The sequence below is a fragment of the Perognathus longimembris genome, unplaced genomic scaffold (genome assembly GCF_023159225.1).
Source record: "Perognathus longimembris pacificus isolate PPM17 unplaced genomic scaffold, ASM2315922v1 HiC_scaffold_4599, whole genome shotgun sequence".
Taxonomy (NCBI): Eukaryota; Metazoa; Chordata; class Mammalia; order Rodentia; family Heteromyidae; genus Perognathus; species Perognathus longimembris.
In genome coordinates, this window is record NW_025959933.1 from 1,981 (window position 1) to 25,125 (window position 23,145).

The 23,145-nt window shown below is 39.7% G+C and overlaps 1 protein-coding gene across 2 annotated transcripts; it reads left to right on the top strand.

Annotated features, from left to right (window-relative positions):
* Positions 1–3,600: 3,600 nt before the first annotated feature.
* LOC125344908 (Fanconi anemia group M protein-like) lies at positions 3,601–20,492 on the top strand. Of its 2 annotated transcripts, XR_007209671.1 has the most exons (5): positions 3,601–3,744; positions 8,182–8,313; positions 9,743–9,869; positions 16,263–16,448; positions 20,161–20,492. XR_007209671.1 is itself a non-coding variant. In XM_048337203.1 (4 exons), the coding sequence occupies exons 2-4, from the start codon at positions 8,227–8,229 to the stop codon at positions 16,376–16,378; spliced, it is 330 nt and encodes a 109-aa protein (XP_048193160.1). In that variant the 5' UTR covers positions 3,601–3,744; positions 8,182–8,226; the 3' UTR covers positions 16,379–16,576. The 2 variants fall into 2 exon arrangements, 1 of the variants encoding a protein (XP_048193160.1); XM_048337203.1 differs by lacking the exon at positions 20,161–20,492 and having other exon boundaries at positions 16,263–16,576.
* The last annotated feature ends 2,653 nt before the right edge of the window (positions 20,493–23,145 follow it).

The window sequence follows — 23,145 nt, forward strand, 5'->3', positions numbered from 1 at the left end:
CTCCCCTGTCAGACTTGGAGAGACAAAGAATTTGTGTTTCCTGATTTCCAATTAACCAGTGAAAATCTGTCATGGGAGGTGTGGCTCAAGTGGAAGAGTGCAAACCTTGAGTGAAAAATCAAGGAGAAGTTGAGGAGGCTCTGAATTCGATCCTTGGTACTAGCTCAAAAAATGTCATGGGTTACACACCAACTCTTCCACTCTCTAGTGAAATATACTTAAGTGACCACTAATATAAATCAATTTCACAATTAGTAGACCTAATACACTTCTGTTCTAATACAAGTGTAACACTTCTGTCCCGATTTCTATTCAGTTACACTTTTCTATCAATGGAACCATATTAAACATGTAACATTTCTGTTCTGATTTATATTGTTACAGTTTTCTATAGAACTACATTAAATAATTAGTTGAGTTCAATGCAAATTTGTTCAGCATTTATTCTTCCTACAGTTGAATGAAACAAATCTCTTAAAAGGAATCTGCAGGATGAATACATTTAGGGAACATATGTCAGTTAAATCTGAGTTTTCACAAGTCTAAGAATTCAAAGCGGAGCGGTGACTTGTCCTATGTTTGTACCTCAGATCCGCTCTTATAACCCCCTTTGCAAAGTGAACAACAATCCGAGCAAGCTATACTCCATTCCACTGTTTTACCATGCACAGACATCTTTCAGGTTGGGTTTTCTAATCTTTCTAATCAACTCGACATGTTTGCAAGCCAATGCCAACCTTGTTATGATATCTGTCTAGGGCAATGATCTTGCCCCTCAGTACTGCCTTAGCTGTGTCCCATAGGTTTCTTTGTGATGTGTTTTCATTGTCATTGTGTCTTATGAATTCGTTGATTTCATGTTTAATTTGGGTCCTCTGACTCAGAAGTCCCAGTTAAGAACTTACACCCCACGTTTGCTGGCCCACGAATCAGAGGGATTGTGCATCACCACAGTGAAGGATTAGATGCCGCCCACATGTCTAAATAGATGGTGTCCATTTTGTGCCATTATATATGCTTGTGAACTAAATGTTGGAGGGTTTCTTTGGAAGGGGGGGCAACAATGAAAAGGAACCCAGGGATTTGGGTATAAAAGGCCAAACCTTTGCCTCTTGAGTGCTGGAATGATAGGCATACACCACCATGCCTGCCTATGAGCAAACTGTTGATGTGTTGTCATGGGGTTATTTCTGAGTTATCTTAAGCAAAGAAGGTACCCCTGAGCAATTAGTAGTATGCGACTTCATGTGATCATTTTATTGATTAGGGTTTCTTGTTTTGTTTTGTTTTTGTTTTGCCAGTTCTAAGGCTTGGACTCAGGGCCTGAGCACTGTCCCTAGCTTCTTTTTGCTCAAGGCTAGCACTGTGCCACTTGAGCCACAGTGCCACTTCTGGCCTTTTCTCTATATGTGGTGCTGAGGAATTGAACCCAGGGCTTCATGTATAGGAGGCAAGCACTCTTGCCACTACGCCATAGTCCCAGTCCCTAGGGGTTGTTTTTTTGTTTGTTTGTTCATTTTGTTTTAACAATAACTCTTGATGTTCTGATGCATACAAAAGGCTTTTTATCCCTTTACAATAAAAATATACATCTAAAGGAAATAAGAGAAAATGTCAAGGTCTGACAAAGCTGTTGTGATGGCTTCCTAAGTATTCAGTATTTCATTGTCTTCCCTCATTCACCTATACACAAAAATATCTTATATCTTTCAAATATCAAAGTCAGAAATGCTTATAGATGTCCTGAGAATAACGACAACTAAGCAAGTTACATATAAAAGCATGGCATACATATGACAAATAAAAATCATAGCTTATATTCATAATTTTTGAAACACATACTGTCATTCAGATGCACATATTTTTGGTAAGTTCAGTTCTGTTGATCAAAGATACAATGGAAACAATTTTGCGCAACTATTTTAGATGTTTAGAAATAAGCCCCACTCTACCTGTACTATCTTTCCTGTAGATGAAGTCAATTCTTTTAGTGGCAAAATTTCACTGCAGTCAGTCTGAGTGGCGTGGTCTGTGGTGAAAAAGCCAATCTTTAGTTCATCAGAAATGTTAAGTCTGAAAAAAAAAAAGAAAAACTTAAAAGGTCAAATGTGCCTTGTGCTAGAAATAGGTGTCAAAAATGTCCTCATGAGCTGGGAATGTGGCTTAGCGGTAGAGTGCTTGCCTAGCATGCATGAAGCCCAGGGATTGATTCCTCAGCACCACATGAACAGAAAAAGTCAGAAGAGGTGCTGTGGCTCAAGAGGCACAGTACTACCCTTGAGCAAAAAGAAGCCAGGGACAGTACTCAGGCCTTCAGTAACAAGCCCCTGGACTGCAAACAAACAAACAAAAAGTACTCATTACCTGACTCATGTAATTGGACTCTTTCTGTAACAACAATAAATTAGTAATAATAATAATAATAAATTAAGAATAATAATTTTTAAAAAAGAAATAGGTGTCATGCAAACACTTTGGGGTAAATTCCAGACTCTTTCAAAGGAATGGGGTGCGGAAGCTAGTGGATTATCTGCTCTTACCCATCTACTGCAGGAAACTATTATAAGTTTTGCATGGGTATATCCAGCAGAAATACTTTGAGATAGGTCTTACATCTAATGTGAGGACACAATGTTCAACTAACTTCCTTCCTTCTTTCATTCCTTCCTTCCTCCTTCCTTCCTTTTATCTCTTTCTCTTTTATATTTCTGTGAGGTAATAGGCTTGAATTCAGAGCCCAGCTACTCAGAAAGCTGAGACCTGTAGTAATGAGGTTCGAAGCCAGCCCTAGAAGAAAAGTCTTCAAGTTTCCTTTTCAAATTTATCAGGAAAAAGCCAGACTAGAAGTGTGTCTCAAGTAATAGAATACCAGCCATGAACAAGAAAGATGAATGCAAGTTTTTAAGGCCTGGTACTGGTACGTACACACACACACACACACACACACACACACACACACAGACCACACATACACACACACCATGGGTGGTATGGTAGTGGTTGATTCCATTATCCACATGATGTTTTGGAACCTCACAATTTTTTCATCATCTTTGCAGAAAACTAGGCAAGTGCAGGTAGAAAAGTCCATGAGATTCTTATTTCCAATTGCAACAGCCAGAAATGGAGCTGTGGCTCTAACAATAGAGTGCTAGACTTGAACAAAAAGAGTTCAGGGATAGTGTCCAGGCCCCAGTCTAGAGACATGTACAAATATTGAATCCCCAGGCTCATCGCTTTTAAGACAGACTCTTGCTATCTGGGCCTATGCTGGCCTGAGACTCTTACTATTTCATTTCTGTATATAGTTAAAAAATCAACATGTTAAATAATTTATTCTGGGCTGGGGATATGGCCTAGTGTCAAGAGAGCTTGCCTAGTATACATGAAGCCCTGGGTTTGATTCCCCAGCACGACATATACGGAAAATGGCCAGAAGTGGCGCTGTGGCTCAAGTGGCAGAGTGCTAGCCTTGAGCAAAAGGAAGTCAGGGACAGTGCTCAGGCACTGAGTCCAAGGCCCAGGACTGGCCAAAATATATAAAATAAAAAAAAATTTATTCTCATATTTTATGGATTTGTGTAGGCTGTGCAGCAGGCTATTACTAACCTACTAATTGGGCAGATTGAGCTTTGTTCTGAAGATTCTGCAGATATTTTGCCATAGTCTCATGAAAGACGAGTTGTGAAGCTTGTTGTGCCCCTTGGGGAAGAACTGGCAGCCATCCAAAAGACATACATCCAGGTAAGCCTTTTTTCTCCTAGTTCTAGGTTTGCATAAATTCACTGGCAGAATCTAGAAAAGAGAACATACAGAATCCATATATTATAGAATCCATATATTGAAGAGGTCTTTGAAGTTATGAGTTTGGGGATGGATTAAAGATGATGAGTGATTTCTTTGCCACTTCTTCTATTGAGACATGAATATGTTCTTCTTTCTTAAAAGTGGGCTGGCTCTCTGAACGACCTACGGAATTTGATGATTGCATGTTAGCCACATGGTTAAGAAAGCTAACCATGTAGAAGAAAAAGGAGTAATCAGATAGATCTATGAGCCCAGGTAACCTTTTACAAAGCTGCCAGCAATCTAATTCTCTAAACAATAAGGAGGATAGACTAGTTTTCCTCCAGTACTTCCATACATATTTTTTTCCTTTTTCTTTCTTTCTATTTTGCTCCGTTTTGTTTTTTTTTGCCAGTCGTGGGCCTTGAACTCAGGGCCTGAGCACTGTCCCTGGCTTCTTTTTGCTCAAGGATAGCACTCTACCACTTGAGCCACAGCACCACTTCCAGCTTTTTCTATATATGTGGTGCTGAGGAATCGTACCCAGGGCTTCATGTATACGAGGCAAGCACTTTACACTAGGCCATATTCCCAGCTGCATTCGTGTTGTTTTTTTGTGTGTGTGTGATATTGGAATTTCTGTTCATGCCTTCCATTTGCTAGCCAAGCTTTCTAGCATTTGGGCCATACTTTTAAGGTAACTTTTTAAATTTTTGATATTTAATTATCATTTCAGCCTTTCAAGAAGTTCAAATCTCAGCTGGTGGCCCTCACCTGAAATCCTAGCTACTCAGGAGACTGATATCTGATGATTGTGGTTCAAGGCCATCCCAGGAAGAAAAGTCCATGAGCTGCTTATCCTCCATCAACCAGCAAAAAGCCAGAGTGGAGGTGTGGCTTAAGTGGTAGAGCACCAACCTGAGTGAAAGAGGGAGAACTTGAGGCCTTTATTTCAGGTGCCAGTAACTCCAAGGAAGGGAGGAAGGAAAGAAGGGGAGGGGAGGGGAGGGACCTTTGTAAAACTAGTGTAGATTTCATTCCAGTGGCAGCTACTTTGAAATTTTGTGGGGACACTGTTTTTTTTTTTTTTTTTTTTTAACATGATTGTCATTTTCTTTCTTTAATTAATTAATTAGTTTATTTATTTTTGCCATTCCTGGGCCTTGAACTCAGAACCTGAGCACTGTCCCTGGCTTCCTTTTTGCTCAAGGCTAGCACTCTGCCACTTGAGCCACAGTGCCACTTCTGGCTTTTTGTATATACATGTGTTGCTGAGGAATTGAACCCAGGGCTTCATGTATATGAGGCTAGCACTTTACCACTAGGCCATATTCCCAGCCCTGTGGTTTCTTTTTGTTGTGAAATCTCCATTACAAAGGGCAAAGGACAAACCAATACAACAGTGATGCTTCAGGCTCTGAGTTTGATTCCTCAGCACCACATAACCAGAAAAAGCTGAAAGTGGCGCTGTGGCTCAAGTGGTACAATGTTAGCCGTGAGCGAAAAGAAGCCAGGGACAGTGCCCCGGCCCTCAGTTCAGGCCACAGGACTGGCCAAAGGAAAAAAGAAAAAGAAAAAGAGAAAAAGAAAGAAAAGAAAAAGATAATATAAAGAAACTGTATAACTTGGGGGGGGGGCAGCACTAGGGAGGAACGGAGGTGGAACAAAATGGAGGAGGTAACTAGTTTACAAGAAATTTCCTCTCTGCCTTACATATGTAACTGTAGCCCCTCTGTACATCACCTTGACAATGAAATTAAATAAAAAAATCTTAGCATTATTTTTTCCTAAGTATTATTTATTGAAGATATAGAATATTCTGGTCATTCTCTCTTTTTTTCTTCTTTCTTTCCTCCAGTCCTCCCTCCTGCCCCCACTCCTTTGGTGGCAGGGTCTTTCATAATAGATCAGTCCCCTAAGCACTGAACTACATTCTTAACTCCAATATTTGCCTCATTTGTTAGTCATGTGCAGTTAGAATTTCACTTTGTTAATATGTTTACAGTGCTTTTTTTGTAAGACAATGTATTCAGGAAAGCTGGAAGAGAGAGGTAAGAAATGTACTAAAATAAACAATTATTTGTCACTCTGGCAGCTGTTCATGTAGAGGTCTCTTTCTTCCTTCATTTACCATTAAGATTACTCCTGTTGGTTTACTATTTTCTTTCTGGAATGCTTGCTCCGTCAGAACATAACATCATAGACTCAACTCATCGTTCATGTTAACATACGTAGCCTCAAAGCTACGTAACTTTACTCTCTTTTAGATTCTTTTTTTTATTCTAAGGTGATGTACAGAGGAGTTACAGTTACTTAAGACAGTGCATTTCTTTTTAAACAGTGTCACACCCTCCCTCATTTTCTCCCAGTTCCTCCCATCCTGAACAGCTCCCCCCCAAGTTGTATAGTTCATTTCCAATGTAGTGACTGTCGAGTATCACTGCTGAATTAGTGCACAATTGGTCCTACTGTTCCTAAGCTTCCCTTCCCCTCCCCAAATGAGATAAACTTGTATACATGACAAAGGATACAGAAATAAAAAATGGCGACTAAAGGGAAAACTAGAAGAAAAGAGGGAGAAAAAAACCCACAAACAATATGATGAAAAAACTTGTTATTTCCATTTCTTGGAGTTCACTTGGACAAGCATCATTTTTTGTGTTCATATGCACACAGCGCTTGAGCCCTATGATCCTCTCCTAAGAATATCCTCCTTTGTTCTCACTGTGTGAATGTTTAGAGTCCTGTTTAATCTATCATGTCCAAGTGTAATATTTTTGTCCTTTACTATCCATTAAGTTTATTTGTAGATTTATAGATACATTCTATTGATTACAAATGAGGGAAACCATATAGCCTATATTTCTTCAGGTCTGGCTTGCTTCAAGTCTGTTTCCTTACAAATGGGGCAATGTCCTTGTTTCTGTTGGAAGCATAAAATTCCATGGTGTACATATACCACATTCCCCTGACCCACTCAAGAAAATGTGATATATATATATGTGTGTGTGTGTGTGTATACATATTTATACACACACATACATACATACATACATACAATGAAGTTCTAGATTCTTAATTGTATTAATAACATTGTATTTATCAAAATTACCTATTTTCAACTGGTTATGTGGCTATGCCTGTAATCTTAGAACTCGGGAGGATGAGGCAGGAGGATTACAAGTTTGAGGCTAATTTGGGCTACAAAAAATAAAAATAAAAACACTTTCCACGGGAGGGAGGGGGGCATGAGGGACAAGGTAACAAACAGTACAAGAAATGTATCCAATGCCTAACGTATGAAACTGTAACCTCTCTGTACATCAGTTTGATAATAAAAATTTGAAAAAAACAACAACAACAACAACAAAAAACACTTTCCACAACAAAACCAAGAAACAAAACTTATCTATTACCATCTTTTAGTCTTTTTTTTTGTCCTAGAATCAGGGATCAGACATAGGACCCTGCACTTGCTAGGAGCTTCAATCTCCATCTCTATCCATTTCTTGATCCTTTGGTTTCCTTCCTTGGATTGTAAACTATGAGAGCAGCCAGCGTCATTTGTCTTAGTCATAAGATTCCCGGTATTTAAGAGGTACATTTGATGTGTGATGGATATTTAATACTGGTTGGAAGAATTAATGAATGAAATTAAAGACATTTCAATTTATTCAACCATCTGCAAACATTTACTTGGGACCTATGTGCTATTATTTGTTCTAGAGGTGGAAGATGCAGCAATGAAAAATACCACTGCCCTTCTTTTTCTTTCTGCCAATCCTGGGGCGAAAACTTGCCTGGGCACTGTCTATAAGCTTGTTTTGTTTGGCTAGCTAGCATTCTACTTTTTGAGCCACAGCAAGACTTCTGGCTTTCTCTGAGTAGTTCATTGGAAATAAGAGTTTAATCTTGGGGCTGGAAATGTGGCTTAGTGGTAAAGTGCTTGCCTAGCATGCATGAAGCCCTGGGTTCGATTCCTCAGCACCACATACACAGACAAAAGCCAGAAGTGGCGCTGGGGCTCAAGTGGCAGAGTGCTAGCCTTGAGCAAAAAGAAGCCAGGGACAGTGCTCAGGCCCTCAGTCAAAGCCCCAGGACTGGCAAAAAAAAAGAGTTTAATCTTTGCTGTCCAGGCTGGTTTTGAACTGTGATTGTCAGATCCTGAGTTGCTTGGATTACAGGTGTGAGCCCTAGCTTGTGAGGCCCATGTTTAGATACTATCCAGGTTTAGATGTCAACGATGCTTCAATTTTATTATCTATGCTGTGTTAGCCCAAAACTTCATTTCAAAACAAACTTTATTAAATATATTAATTACTTTAACATGTGGCAAAAATTAATATGTTTGAAAAAAGGTCTTTAAACTTACAATATTTTTTTTTACATTTGCAGAGTTTGGAAACATTTGCAAGTTCTCTGATTCTGAGCAATGTTTTGATGAGAAGAGATATCCCCAATCTAACCAAGTACCAGATAATTCTGGCCAGAGATCAATTTAGGAAAAACCCATCTCCAAATATTGTGGTAAGTATAAATGTTTATGATAGGAAGGCTAAAACATAAAATGAGTTATTGAAGCGTATCACTGACCCATGAAAGAGCAAATTGTAGCTAAATTTGAATCCCAGAATATTTGGGCTTACTTGTAATACCAGAAAGGAAGAAGCATCACAAAAAACTTGTAATACTTAATGTTCATTGGAGAGAAGTAGGTGTATGAAAATGTCTGTCAAGCTGGGCCCAAGGTTAGAAGAAAAGCTCACTATATAAAAAGACACCCAAGTCTAGAAGTGTAACTCCATGGAACATTGCTTTTATTTAGCAGTTCCTGGGATCTGAATTAAGGTCTTTGCTTTCTTGGGCTCTGGATTTTGCTGGTTAGGTCTTGAGAAAGCATCTTGCTTCCTTCCTAGACACATGCTTGATCAGCCTAGGCTTTTAGTTGCTAGGATGGCTGGTGAGAAGTATTCTTGAGGCAGACTCCCAAGTAGCAAGGAGCAAAAGGGTAAGAGCACCTAGCTAGAGAAAAAAGATTTTGAAGAGGCCAGAGAGAATAATTAATGAATATTTGTGACTACATAGGAGTCACTTTTATTTTACACCAGAAAATGCAGTCCTGCCATGCCAAACAAACCTCTAAAGGAGTCTATTTCACTATGTTATCTAAAACATGAATAAACATGTTTAAATTTCTTCCTAAAGTTAAAAGTTCACTAAAATTTTCAGTAAATCTAAACTTGCTGATTTTGATTTTATTGGTGAGTGTATTTGATAAAGAGGCAAGTTTACTGTTTCAGATAGTTAGGGTGCTATAGAAAACTATTCAACACTGTCAGGGAAGAATTTAGAATGATTCACTGAGAAATGCCACTAAAAATGTAAGCTATAGGAAAATAATTGAAATACATTCTCAGTATTCTTCTTTTAAATCTTTGTTACCAGGGGCTGGGAATATGGCCTAGTGGTGGAGTACTTACCTAGCATACATGAAGCCCGGAGTTTGATTCCTCAGTACCACATACATAGAAAAAGGCAGAGGTGGAGCTGTGAGCTCAAGTGGTAGAGTGCTACCTAGCCTTGAGCAAAAAGAAGCCAGGGACAGTGCTTGTGGCCGTAAGGACTGGAAAAAACAAAACTTGGTTATCATATGGGCACATTAGCCTGAGAGCATGGGTATAGTGCTTGTATCTTCATGTTTCTTTGGTTGAATTTAACATGTGCTGATTGTTTTGGGGTTTTTTTTTTTTGCCAGTCCTGGGTCTTGGACTCAGGGCCTGAGCACTGTTCTTTTTGCTCAAGGCTAGCACTCTGCCACTTGAGTCACAGTGCCACTTCTGGCCATTTTCTATATGTGTGGTGCTGGGGAATTGAACCCAGGGCCTCATGTGTAAGGGGCAAGCACTCTTGCCACTAGGCCATAGCCCCAGCCCAACTTATTATTGATTTTTTTCAGGGATGTCATCAAGGCATAATTGACGGCGAGTATGCCATTTGTATTAGTTTATATCATGGTTATGAACTACTGCAGCATATGGGAATGAGATATTTTTTCCTTTCTGGAATTACGCATGGAACAAAAGGTACGTGGTATGAAATTATGTAAAGAAATGATGAAAATATTTTTGTTGAAGATACATAAAACAGTCATCTAAGATGCTTTATTGTTATGATTTGGGTTATTATTTTGCCAGTCTTGGGGCCTGGACTCAGGGCCTGAGCACTGTCCTGGCTTCTTTGTGCTCAAGGCTAGCACTCTACCACTTGAGCCACAGCAGCACTTCTGACTTTTTCTGTATATGTGGTGCTCAGGTATCAAACCTGGGGCTTCATGTATGTGAGACAAGTACTTTACCACTAGGCCACAATCCTAGCCCCAGATGCGTTATTTTTAAAAGCAATGAGGTGTTTTTGAGTAATTGCTAGAAAACAATACATATGACTCAAACTGGGAAAACCAGATGTTTTTTATTTTTAAATTGCAAAAATCTGCATTCATTTTTAGAGTTGAATTTCTTTTTACTAACTAATTTGTTTTAAGTTTACTTATTTGTAGAACCTTTCTTACTTTTTTTTTTTTTTTTTTTTTTTTGGCCAGTCCTGGTTTTGGACTCAGGGCCTGAGCACTGTCCCTGGCTTCTTTTTGCTCAAGGCTAGCACTCTGCCACTTGAGCCACCACGCCACTTCTGGCCGTTTTCCATATATGTGGTGTGGGGGAATCAAACACAGGGTTTCATGTATAAGAGGCACTAGGCCTTGCCACTAGGCCATATTCCCAGTCCCCCTTTTCTTAATTTTTGAAGGAATGACATGGGTAAAAAACGAACTTAGCCGAAATGAGACCTTTATGAAACTATAACTGCACACATACACATGGTACTTTAGCAAGTGTTAATGCTTTCCTCCACAAAGATATGGATTTTCATTTAAAATTCTGTCTTGTGTTAGCTGTGTGTAGTGATGCATACCTGTAGTCTCGGTTTCGTAGAAAGTTGAGGCGGGACGATTGATTCTGTTTAGGACTTTGAGGTACATCTAGGTAATACAGCAAGCCAAAACCTAAAATATGCTATAAGAATTATAGATTATAAGAATTATAGAATTATAAGATTATGACCCAGAAGCCCCACTGTTGGGTATCTATCCAAAAGCCCACAAACAAAATCACAGTAATGCCACCAGCACAACAATGTTCATCGCAGCACAATTTGTCATAGCGAGAATCTGGAACCAACCCAGATGCCCCTCCATAGATGAATGGATCAGGAAAATGTGGTACATATACACAATGGAATTTTATGCCTCTATCAGAAAGAATGACATTGTTCCATTTGTAAGGAAATGGAAGGACTTGGAAAAACTTATACTAAGTGAAGTGAGCCAGACCCAAAGAAACATGGACTCTATGGCCTCCCTTATTGGGAATAATTAGTACAGGTTTAGGCAAACCATAGCAGAGCATCACAAGGCCCAATAGCTATACCCTTATGAACACATAAGATGATGCTAAGTGAAATGAACTCCATGTTATGGAAACAATTGTTATACCACAGTTGTAACTACTTTCAACGTCCTATGTGTATGTGTAGTTTCTATTATTGATGATGTTCTTGTATCACCTTCCTATGGTTGTACCTACACTATCTCTGTAATCTTATCTGAGTATATTGGAAACGGCGTTTACTGGTATTGGAAGTAGGAAATTCAAAGGGAATACCAAATTTGAGAGACACAGGATAAAAAAAGAGAAATAACTACAAAAGCAATACTTGCAAAACTGTTTGGTGTAAGTGAACTGAACACCTGGGGGGGAGGGAAAGAGGGGGAGGGAGGGGGGCATGAGGGACAAGGTAAGAAACAGTACAAGAAATGTATCCAATGCCTAACGTATGAAACTGTAACCTCTCTGTACATCAGTTTGATAATAAAAAATTGAAAAAAAAAAGAAAGATTATATATTGTTTGTCTTTTTCTTTTTTTCTCTGTCTTTTTTTAATCAGTCATTGGGGCTTTGGGCATGGGTGCTGAGTCTGAACTCTTTCGCTCAACATTAGCACTCTACCACTTTGAGCCACTGGCTCATTTGCAGTTTTCTGGTGATTAATTGGTGGTGAAAGTCTCATGGACTTGGACTGCTTGGGCTAGCTTTGAACTGAGATCCTTCGATTTCAGCTTCTTGAGTAGCTAGGATTACAAGACAGAGCCCCCAGCGTGCGCTTTTTTAAATGAGGCAAGGTTTCATTATGAATCCCAGTCGACCTTCAAACTTGTGATCCTTCTGCCTTACCGTCCCAAGTTCTTTTTTTTTTTTTTTTGACATCTGGGAGCTTGAACTCTGGGCCTGAGCACTGGCCCTGGTTCTTTTTGCCCAAGGCTAGCACTCTGCCACTTGGTCCACAGAGTTACCTGTGGCCTGTTCTCTATATGTGGTGCTGAGTCGTGGAACTCAGGGCTTCATGTATGTATGGCAAGCACTGTTTTTACTAGGCCATATTCCCAGCCCCCATCCCAACCAAGTTCTGATATGCCACCATGCCCAAATTGTTCTTTATTAATTAATATGAATTTTAAAACATTTTTTGATTGATGCACGCGAATACCCTTGTTTATATTTGGGTAACAATAGGTCCTTTAAATGTTTAAGTGTTTTATTGTCTGTTAGGATTAATACTTATTCAAGTTTATTGTTTATCAATTTAAACCTTAAATACATATTAGATATTAGCCTCATTTATTTGTAGTGAAAATCCTCAGTCTGATTTAAAGTTTAAATAAACATATTTCTCTTTGTTTTATTACTGACTTCCGTTTGGATGTTCCTATCCTACCTGTATACTTAGTTACTATTTAAATAAAAAGTAAATTTTTCACATATGCTTAAAGAACAATACATTAATATGATTACTTTGGAAATTATAGAAATAATTTTGATTTTTTTTCCTGCAGGAGAAAAATGTAAAGATTTTTTCTATACTCATCCAAAGTTAAAGAAATTAGAAGGGCTGGGGATATGGCCTAGTGGCAAGAGAGCTTGCCTCATACACATGAGGCCCTGGGTTCGATTCCCCAGCACCACATATACAGAAAATGGCCAGAAGTGGCGCTGTGACTCAAGTGGCAGAGTGCTAGCCTTGAGCAAAAAGAAGCCAGGTACAATGCTCAGGCGCTGAGTCCAAGCCCCAGGACTGGCCAAAAAAAAAAAAAAAAAGAAATTAGAAGTAGTTGTAATCAAACACTTCAGGTCATGGAATGGTAGGTAATACTTAGTAGTGTTGAAGGTATGGTAGTTGCTGAAAGTGCTAAGATTTCCACTTACTAGTTTATGCTAACACACCTTATAAAGAAGGAGGAATTTTGGGGCTGGGGTAGCCTTGAGCAATAGGAAGCCAGAGGTAGTGCTCAGGCTCTGAGTTCAAGGCCCAGGACTGACAAAAAAAAAAAGGAGGAGGAGGAATTTTAATTGTTCTAAATAATTAATGGTAAAAATTTGAATACAGGGCTGGGGATATGGCCTAGTGGCAAGAGTGCTTGCCTCGTATACATGAGGCCCTGGGTTCAATTCCCCAGCACCACATATACAGAAAATGGCCAGAAGTGGCGCTGTGGCTCAAGTGGCAGACTGCTAGCCTTGAGCAAAAAGAAGCCAGGGCAGTGCTCAGGCCCTGAGTCCAAGCCCAGGACTGGCCAAAAAAAAAAAAAAGAGAGAGAGAGAAAAAAAATTTGAATACATTTTGGAAAGTATGAGCAGTAGGAATGCTTAGAATAAGATAATAAGGGAAAAGTTAGTTTGGGGCCAGTAAGAGTGAGAGTAAAACCATCTATAATAAAGTGGTAGCAAGTTATGGCACATCGGGAGAAAGTTTCATGTGTAGAGAGTGGTTAGAGAAGCCTGTGTGTGAAATGTTTTAGCTGATACCTGGTGGAAGTGAGGGAGGCAAACTGGGGATTTCTGGAAGAAGGATTACTGTAGGCAGAAAGAATAGCATGGTCCAAGGACCCTATTTGTTAGTTTGGTTAGTTTTATTAAAGATCAGTGGACTAGATTAGGATGAGTGAGGGTAAGAGGTGTGCAGATGAGCAGTAATGAAGGCCAGATGGTGTAGGGCTTTTATTTTCCCCCTTCAGTTCTAGGGCTTCAACTCTTGGCCTGGGCACTTGCTAGCACTCTACTACTTAGAGCTACAGTGTCACTTCCTGTGTAGGGCTCAATTACTTATTTGGTGCTGTTACTAAGACTTGAATTCAGGATCATTCTCTTGCTTGGCCTTTTTTTTTTTTTTTTTTTGGCCAGTCCTGGGCCTTGGACTCAGGGCCTGAGCACTGTCCCTGGCTTCTTCCTGCTCAAGGCTAGCACTCTGCCACTTGAGCCACAGCGCCGCTTCTGGCCGTTTTCTGTATATGTGGTGCTGGGGAATCGAACCTAAGGCCTCGTGTATGCGAGGCAGGCACTCTTGCCACTAGGCAATATCCCCAGCCCCTGCTTGGCTTTTTTGATATTCAGTGTGATGTTCACCAGATTGATAGTTTGGAGACCAAAGAGGGTCTAGAAGGGTGTCCTGAAGATTAACGTCTACAGAGTTTAAAGCAAAGCCGTCACCAAGGAGTTTGAGAAGGAAATGGAGAAGTGTATGGGAGAAGGAGGGAAGAAACAGCAGTAGCAGTAGGAAAGCGTAGACTCTGGAACGCTTAAGAGAACTGTCACAAGAACTACCAAGTTTTCCTTTAATATGGCAGTGTGGAAGTCATTGATGCCTTTGATAGAGCCTCAGTGAAATGAGAGTAGAGAGGCTGGCGCTAGCAGGTTAGAGACTGGATTTGCAGTGAGAGTAGCAGGTTGTCAGGTATTGATCACACGCAGAAACTTCATGCTACAATGATTCAGAGCAAGTATGTTTAGAATAAGTTTATTTGCTATAGTTGCTTCTCTCAGCTCTTACTTTTTGCTTCTTTTGTATTGTGAACTATCACTGTATGGATTCCCGTGGAATAGTCTGAGCCAGTTCTTAATAAAATGGATTAGTGTGAAAATGAAATTAATTAATTAATTAGTATATACAGTGTTTGCTTACTGGCATTTGTATATGATGAATAAGGAAGGTAAAGGCATTGTCAACCTGACTGTACAAATGTGCAATCTCAGCATACAAGAGGTTGAGGCAGAAGGAGTTAAGAGTTTGAGGATAGGCTGAGCTACATAGTGAGACCCTACCTCAAAAAAGAAGAACATATAGGCTGGCAGCTGGTGGCTCACACTTGTAATCCTAGCTACTTAGGAGGCTGGGGTCTGAGGATCCTGCTTCAAAACCAATCGATGAGACTCTAGACTTTATCTAATAAACTACTCAGAAAAAGCCAGAAGTGGCACTGTGGTTCAAGTGGTATAGCAATAATAGCCTTGAACAAAAAGAAGCTCAGGGACAGAACCTAGGCCCTGAGTTTAAGCTCCAGGAGCAGTACAAAAACAAAGAAAAAAACCACAGACACAAGGAAGAAAAAAAAATTTCATTTGAAGTTCCATACCAAGCTTGAAAGCCAAGGCAAACAATCACAAAAATATCTGTGTAACTACCTGGCCTTTATTATCCCATTCATACTTCCATTTTCTATTTCATTTAGTTGCCAGTCCATTTTATTTCATGTTTTAGATTATTACCTTATTTTCAATGTTTTTTATTAACATGAAGTAGTAGGGATAATAGTATATTTTAGATAAGACATATCACTTAGAAAATATGTTGCTTGATCATAAAATTCATGTTCATCTTCGTGCATTCTGCTGGTTACCAAGAATAAGCATTGGCAGCGGCTTTAGAATTGACTAGAGGGTATTCTGCAGTTATCTTTTGTGAAGTTGAGCATGTGTGGCCAGGTTAAGAGGGCCTTTAGTGAACAGGAGGGAAAGTTGTAGGAAACTAGTGGTAGCTCTGCAGTGTGTTTTTCTGTCTGTCCAGAAAGTTAAAGGGGAGAGTCAGTCATGTCCTGTGTTCGGTGCTACTCAAAATGACTCAGACACTTAATGGTCTTCTTTGGAACTTTATATTTCATTTTATGGGTTATAGGGTTTGAACTCAGAAGCTGGGTGCTGTCCCCGAGTTCTTTTCTTCGAGGCTAGTGCTCCACCACTTTGAGCCACAGCTCCACTTATGGTTTTCTGGTGGTAAATTGGAGTCTGATCGACTTTTCTGCCCAGATAGGCTTTGAACCATGCTCCTCAGATGTGAGCCTCCGCTGAGAAGCTCGGATTACAGGTGTGAGCCACCTGTGCCTGACTACAACTTTATGATAGCCTATGAGAAATGGAGTCAAGATTGTTAAAATTATTGTGTAATGCAGTAGAAAAAGACGTTAAAACTTCTTACGTATATATTAAAAATGATTACTTAATATTAATATATGGCTTCAGGGTAGTGTTTTAAACTAGTTCTTCTGTAAAGACTTTTGAAAAGTTGTAACTAAAGTATTTTCTGTTCCACAGCTACAAACACCTCTGAAAAGAAATATGATGACACAAGAGTTATGATTGTTTTCTTCATTTCGAGACAGTGTTCAGGAAATTGCAGAAATGCTTTGAAAGCATCAGCCAATTATTAGAGTGATGACGTTTGTTGGCCATGCTTCAGGGAAAAGCATGAAAGGTTTTACCAAGAAGGAGCAGTTGGAGGTAATTTTGTAGATGCTGAAACAGAAATAAAACCAATTAACATTTAACCTTTTTTGTAATCACTAGTCACTTGGCTACCGAAATAAAATTTTATAACAAATGTGAAAAAAAATGACAAAGTACGTTTTGAATGGCCAGATAAAGTCCTTTATGAGACTACATTTTTACTCAATGATGACACTTTAACAATTATTATTAGGGGGCTGGGAATATGGCCTAGTGGCAAGAGTGCTTGCCCAGTGTACATGAGGCCCTGGGTTCGATTCCCCAGCGCCACATATATAGAAAATGGCCAGAAGTGGTGCTGTGACTCAAGTGGCAGAGTGCTAGCCTTGAGGAAAAAGAAGCCAGGGATATTGCTCAGGCCCTGAGTCCAAGCCCCAGGACTGGCCAAAAAAAAAATAAAAATAAAAATAAATATATATATATATATATAATTAGGGTTAATCAGTTTACTCAATCAAATTTTTAAACCTTAGCTTTCAGTTTGCAAACTTTTTTTCTTCTTCTCAGTCCTGGAACTTGAACTCAGAGACTGGGTGCTTGCTATCCCTGAGCTCTTCAGCTCAAGGCTAGAGCTCTACCACTTGAGCCACCGCACCACTTCCAATTTTCTGGTGATTAATTGGAGATAAGAGTCTGACAGACTTTCCTGCCTGAGCTGGCTTTGAAGTGTGGACCCTCAGATCTCAGCCTTCTGAGTAGCTAGGATTATAGGCATGAGCCCACAATGCCCGGCGTTGAACTTTTCTTTTATCACTCAGTAATAAACAGCTTTTGGACTGATCCAGATTCTTGGACCACACTTTGAGTAGCGTCATTAAAAATGAAGTGGAGGGGCTGGGAATATGGCCTAGTGGCAAGAGTGCCTGTCTCGGATACACGAGGCCCTGGGTTCAATTCCCCAGCACCACATATACAGAAAATGGCCAGAAGTGGCACTGTGGCTCAAGTGGCAGAGTGCTAGCTTTGAGCAAGAAGAAGCCAGGGAGAGTCAGTGCTCAGGCCCTGAGTCCAAGCCCCAGGACTGACCCCAAAAAAAAAAACAAAATGAAGTGGAAACATTGAAGAAGTAATTGAATATGTAAGTCTTGAATTTAGGGGTAAAATTCATGGAAGTGAATATTCAATGACAGATCACTGCCAATAGGAGGTACATAAATAACAGCTTCCTTTCTCTCTTTAGAAATATGTTAGCTATAAAAGAATAATATTTTTTCGGTGGGATTGGCTTATCCCTATAATCCTGGCTGTTTGGCAGACAGAGAGCAGGAACATAAAAGTTTGAGGCTAACTCCAATAGAAAGTTCTCAAGACCCTATATCTCAAAAATTTCCAGGGAATAAAACAGAGCTGGAGGTATGGCCCAAATGGTAGAGCACCAGACTAGCAAATATAAAGCCCTGAGTTCAGACTCTACTACTGAAGTAAATGAAATTTTTTTCAACATTGGCACATATTTTCCCTTTATCTTTGCTTTAAAATATTAGTTTTGTTGCATTAGTCCTGTAATGACAATTACTGTACAGATGGAAAGTAATTGGACTAAACATGAAACATAAATATAAGCTGTATGTATTATTCCTCCTTTTATGGTATGTGTGTGTAAATGATAGTGAAGGAATACCATTGATTTGTTTGTTTGTTTTGCCTGTCCTGAGGCTTGAACTCTGAGCCTGGGCACTGTCCCTGAGCTTGTTTTGCTTAAGATTAGCACTCTACCACTTGAGCAACGATGCCACTTTTGACTTTTTCTGTGATTTAGTTGGAGATCAAAGTCTCACAGATTTTCCTGACCTGGCTTCCTTCAAACTGCAATCCTCAGATCTCAGCCTCCTGAGTAGCTAGGATTACAGATGTGAGCCACCAGCTGCTGGCAAACGGAATACAGTCTCAGTAAGCCAAGTGGGTCATATCTGGTGGGGTGAGAATGGCAACCATTTTTAAGCTGCCCCCGCCCCTCCTGCACAAATTTGTTAAATCCCTCCCTAGGACCAGTCTAGATTCATTGCCTTAGGGTCGGGGAGGCTTATTTAATTCCATTATTAGTTGACTTCTGTCAGGTGCTTTTCAAAACAGAATTTGCTTCAGGATTAGTATAGTAGGTTTTTGAAAATCTAATTTACATAGTGGCATTTCTTAATGAGAGGTAAGGCAAGTAGCTTAACCTCTTGGATCTTGAATTCTTTTAATAAAATGCAGTCTACCTCCCAGGGTCCTTGGGTGTTAGTAGCCATGCCATGTATTTAATTTCAGCTTCTGCCACCTGCCCCATAGTATTGCTCTTGTATATAGAAGCTATCATCATCAGTGAGTTCAAGCTTTGATGTTATATTATCTCCTTTAATTACCACCATGTCTTGCACGTGTCACACAAAAGTCTGTAGCTTATGTTGATGTATGTTGAACAAAATGGAGGCTAATAGCTATTCTGAATGATGTTTGGAAGGCTTAAGGAGGTTTTGATGCCTGGTTGACTTTTTCGTTAACTCATTCTTAAGCTGCTGTGGTTTTACAAACTGCTCAGAGAGAAAGATTGGAATGTCCCTATGATTTGAATTCTTTAATTAAAAACCTTTTATTGTAAAGGTGATAGACTGACAGTTGCATAAGTTAGGTAATGAATATGTTTCTTTCTGAACAGCTTGACCTCGCCCCTCATTTTCTCCCAATTTTTTCCCTCCTGACCTCCCACCTTACCAATTGTGTGGTTCATTTGCAACATATTATGTCTAGTGAGTGTCACTGCTGTATTCGTTCACCCTTTGTCCCACCATTTCTGTGCTTTGCCTTCCCCTCCCCACAATAGATACACGTACATACAAGACAAAAGGCACACAAAGGGCTGGGAATATGCCTTAGCGGCAATAGAGCTTGCCTCATATACATGAAGCCCTGGTTTTGATTCCCCAGCACCAGAAGTGGCGCTGTGGCTCAAGAGGCAGAGTGCTAGCCTTGAGCAAAAAGAAGCCAGAGACAGTACTCAGACCCTGATTTCAGGGCCCAGGAATGGCAAAACAAAAACCAAAAAAAAAGGCACAAAAATAAAAAATAGCAACAGAGGAGAATAAAAACCAAAAAATAAAATTATAAAATTCTACTGATAATGGTGAAAGAGCTGTGTGTTGGGGGCTCATGCATATAATTCTACCTAGCGGGTAGATGAGAACTAAGGCTCAAGGTTTAAAACCCGCGTGCGCAGAAAAGTCCATGAGACTCTTATTTACAATTATCCAGCAAAGCCAGAAGTGAAGCAGTGGCTCAAGTGGTAGAGTGCCAGGTTTCAGTGATAAAGCTAAGGGATAGCACTCAGGCCCTGAGTTCAGGCCCCAGTACCGTCAGTACATGCACCTACTCACAAAATGAATAATAGAAAAGTATTGTACGTGCAAGTAACATTTAAATCTAAGAAATGAGTAATAGGAGTAATTGCTATAGGCCATTCACCTGCCTTTATGTTCCTTGCAGTGCTATTAAAAATAAAATCATGGCTTTCTCCCTGAGAAACTTCTATTGTTGACAAAGCCTTCTGACATCACAACCTTGCTCTTTCTATCCTACATTAGTCTCTTTTGGCATAACATGCCACTTTGTGACCCTTTTTCCTATTCTGTGGCATCTATAATGCTGATTTTTAATCTGATTTTTCCATTTTCACGTGATCTGCAGTTCTTTTATTAGACCTAGTAGTGTTAAATTGTTTTTATTTCAGGTAGTGAGCGATCTTGTGATGATGGTAACAACGCATTAGTCTCTACCTGTGTTGGTGAAGGAGGTTCAGACATTGGAGAAGTTGGACTTATAATATGTTTTGATGCCCAAAAGAGCCCGATTCGCCTTATACAACGAATGTGGAGAACTGGCCATGAACGTCAAGGCAGGATTGTGGTGATCCTTGCTGAAGGGCGTGAAGAGCGGGTAAGTAGACAGGAGTTAACATGGCTCAATGTTTAAATTTGAGAAACACAACCTAAAAACAAGTACCAGTGTTTAACATTCAAACCTCAAACAATTTGAAGGCAAATGTAATTTGTGATTATAAGACTTGTTTGCCATGTTTTTTGTTTGTGTGTGTGTGTATATTAGTATTGGGGGACAGGAATCCAGGGCCTTATGTTCTTGCTTAGCATTTTTGGCTCTACCCCTTGAGCGAACCCTGTACTTCTGGCTTTTTTTTTTTTTTCTTTTGTGGAGATTCATTTCCCTTCAACATCACCTAAGGAGCTACAGTACCCTTGTTTAAAAGTGTACAGCTTAGCATTATAATTAGAAATCGCTAGGTTGAATTTTTAAAAATTTATTTATTAATTAAACAACTGTTTTGACAAGGTGTTGTACAAAAAGGGTACAGTTACATACTAGGGCAGTGTATACATTTCTTGTGATATCTTACACCCTGATTTTCTTTCCCTTCCCTAGGTCAGGTAGACATATATACAATACACAGTATACCAAGAACATATACATTAGCCACATGGTGTACACCAAAGAAAATTCGCCTAGGGCTTTAAATGTCATGTCGATATTAGACTATGTTGACAGTAGTCTCATATGAATGTACATACATAGCTTTTGAGCTATTGTGATCCACTGAGAGGTCAATTTTTGACCTTTATATTTGAGTAGTTGTTTGGTTTTACTTACATAATGTTAGGTCACTGACCCAATCCTGTGGGAAATACCATTTGACAAGCAGTTTTTGGTTTCACAGACCTGGTCTCTACTGTCTCCCTGTCACCCCAGCTTAACAGTCATATATCAGGGAGATCATGCCCCTTTGTTTTCTGTGTTCTAGGCTTGTCTCGCTCAACATTAGTTGTTCAAGTTCTGACCATTTCCCTGCGAATAACAATTTTTCACCATTCCTAATCGCCATGTAGTATTCCATTGTGTATAGGTACCATATTTTTTGGATCCATTCATCTGTGGAGGGGCATCTGGGTTGATTGCATATTTTGGCTATTGTGAATTGTGCAGCGATAAACATGGAAGTACACATGTCTTTTTGATATCTTGGGACCTGCTGTTCAGGATAGATGCCTAGGTGTGGTATGGCTGGGTCATAGGGTAGGTCTATGTTGAGCTTTTTGAGAAACCTCCATACTGTTCTCCAAAGTGGTTGTACTAATTTGCACTCCCACCAACAATGGAGAAGGGGTCCTCTTTTCCCGTACCCCCTTCAGCATTTGTTGTTGCCTGAGTTCAGAGTATAGGCCATTCTAACTGGAGTGAGGTGGTATCTCAGGGTTGTTTTTATTTGCATTTCCTTTACTACCAGGGATGTTGAACATTTCCTCATATGTTTCTTTGCTATTTTTATTTCTTCTCTTGTGAAGTCTCTCTTGAGCTCCTTTGCCCATTTCCTAATTGGTGTACTGGGCTTGGAGGGGCTTAGTTTTTTGAGTTCTCTGTAGATGACAGATATTAGGCCTTTGTCTGTTCCTGTGCTGGTAAAGATTCTTTCCCATATGGTTGGCTGTCTTTCTATTTTGGTGGCTCTGTCCTTAGCTGTGCAGAAACTTTTTAATTTGTAGTAGTCGCATTTGTCGAGTCTCTCCCCTATTTGTTGTGCCCCTGGCACTCTATTCAGGAAGTTCCTTCCTGTGCCTATAAGTTCTAGCGTCTTTCCTACTCTGTCCTTCAGTAGTTTCAAGGATTCAGGATTGATGTTGAGGTCCTTGATCCATTTTGAGTTGATCTTGGTGTGTGGTGATAGGCTTGGGTCTACTTTGAGTTTTCTGCATATGGCTGCCCAGTTTTCCCAGCACCAGTAGTTGAAGAGGCTATGTTTATTCCATTATATGTCTTTAGCTCCTTTGTCGAACATCAGGTGACTGTAAGAGTGCGGTTTTATTTCTGGATCTTCAATTCGAATCTATTGGTCTTCCGGTCTGTTTTTATACCAATACCAGGCTGTTTTAGTTATGATGGCTCTATAGTAGAGCTTGAAGTCTGGTATTGTGATACCTCCTGCACTGCTTTTTTTGCCTAGAGTTGCTTTGGCTATTCTAGGTCTTTTGCTGTTCCATATGAATTTGTGGACTGCTTTCTCTATTTCAGTGAAGAATGTAACTGGGATTTTGATAGGGATTGTATTGAATTTGTATAACAATTTGGGCAATATGGCCATTTTCACTTTATTGATTCTGCGTACCCATGAGCATGGGAGGTCTTTTCATCTCCTTGTGTCTTCTTTGATTTCCCTTATTAGATTTTTATAGTTCTCATTAAATATGGCCGTCACGTCCTTGGTTAGGTTGATCCCTAGATCCCTAGGTACTTTATTTATTTATTTTTTTTTGGCTACTGTAAATGGAATTGTTTCCATAATTTCCTTTTCTGTTTGTACATTGCTGGTGTACAGAAAAGCTGCTGACTTTTGTGGATTGATTTTGTATCCTGCTACTTTGCCAAAATGGTTTATTAGGTGTAGGAGTTTGGGTACTGAGTTTTTTGGGTCTTTTCAGATATAAGATCATGTCATCTGTGAATAAGGATAGTTTGATTTCTTCCTTGCCGATGTGGATCCCTTTGATATCCTCCTCTTGCCTTATTGCTATGGCTAGGGATTCCAGCACTATGTTGAATAGAAGTGGGGAGAGTGGGCATCCTTGTCTTGCTCCCGAGTCTAGGGGGAATGATTTAAGTTTCTATCCATTTAATATGATGTTAGCAGTTGGTCTGTTGTATATGGCTT

Excerpts from the sequence above, each read along its gene's own strand:
- LOC125344908 (XM_048337203.1), top strand. The coding sequence starts at position 8,227 with ATGAGAAGAGATATCCCCAATCTAACCAAGTACCAGATAATTCTGGCC. Across the intron at positions 8,314-9,742 it reads ACCCATCTCCAAATATTGTG|GGATGTCATCAAGGCATAAT; the intron begins GTAAGTATAAAT and ends GATTTTTTTCAG. Across the intron at positions 9,870-16,262 it reads AATTACGCATGGAACAAAAG|CTACAAACACCTCTGAAAAG; the intron begins GTACGTGGTATG and ends TCTGTTCCACAG.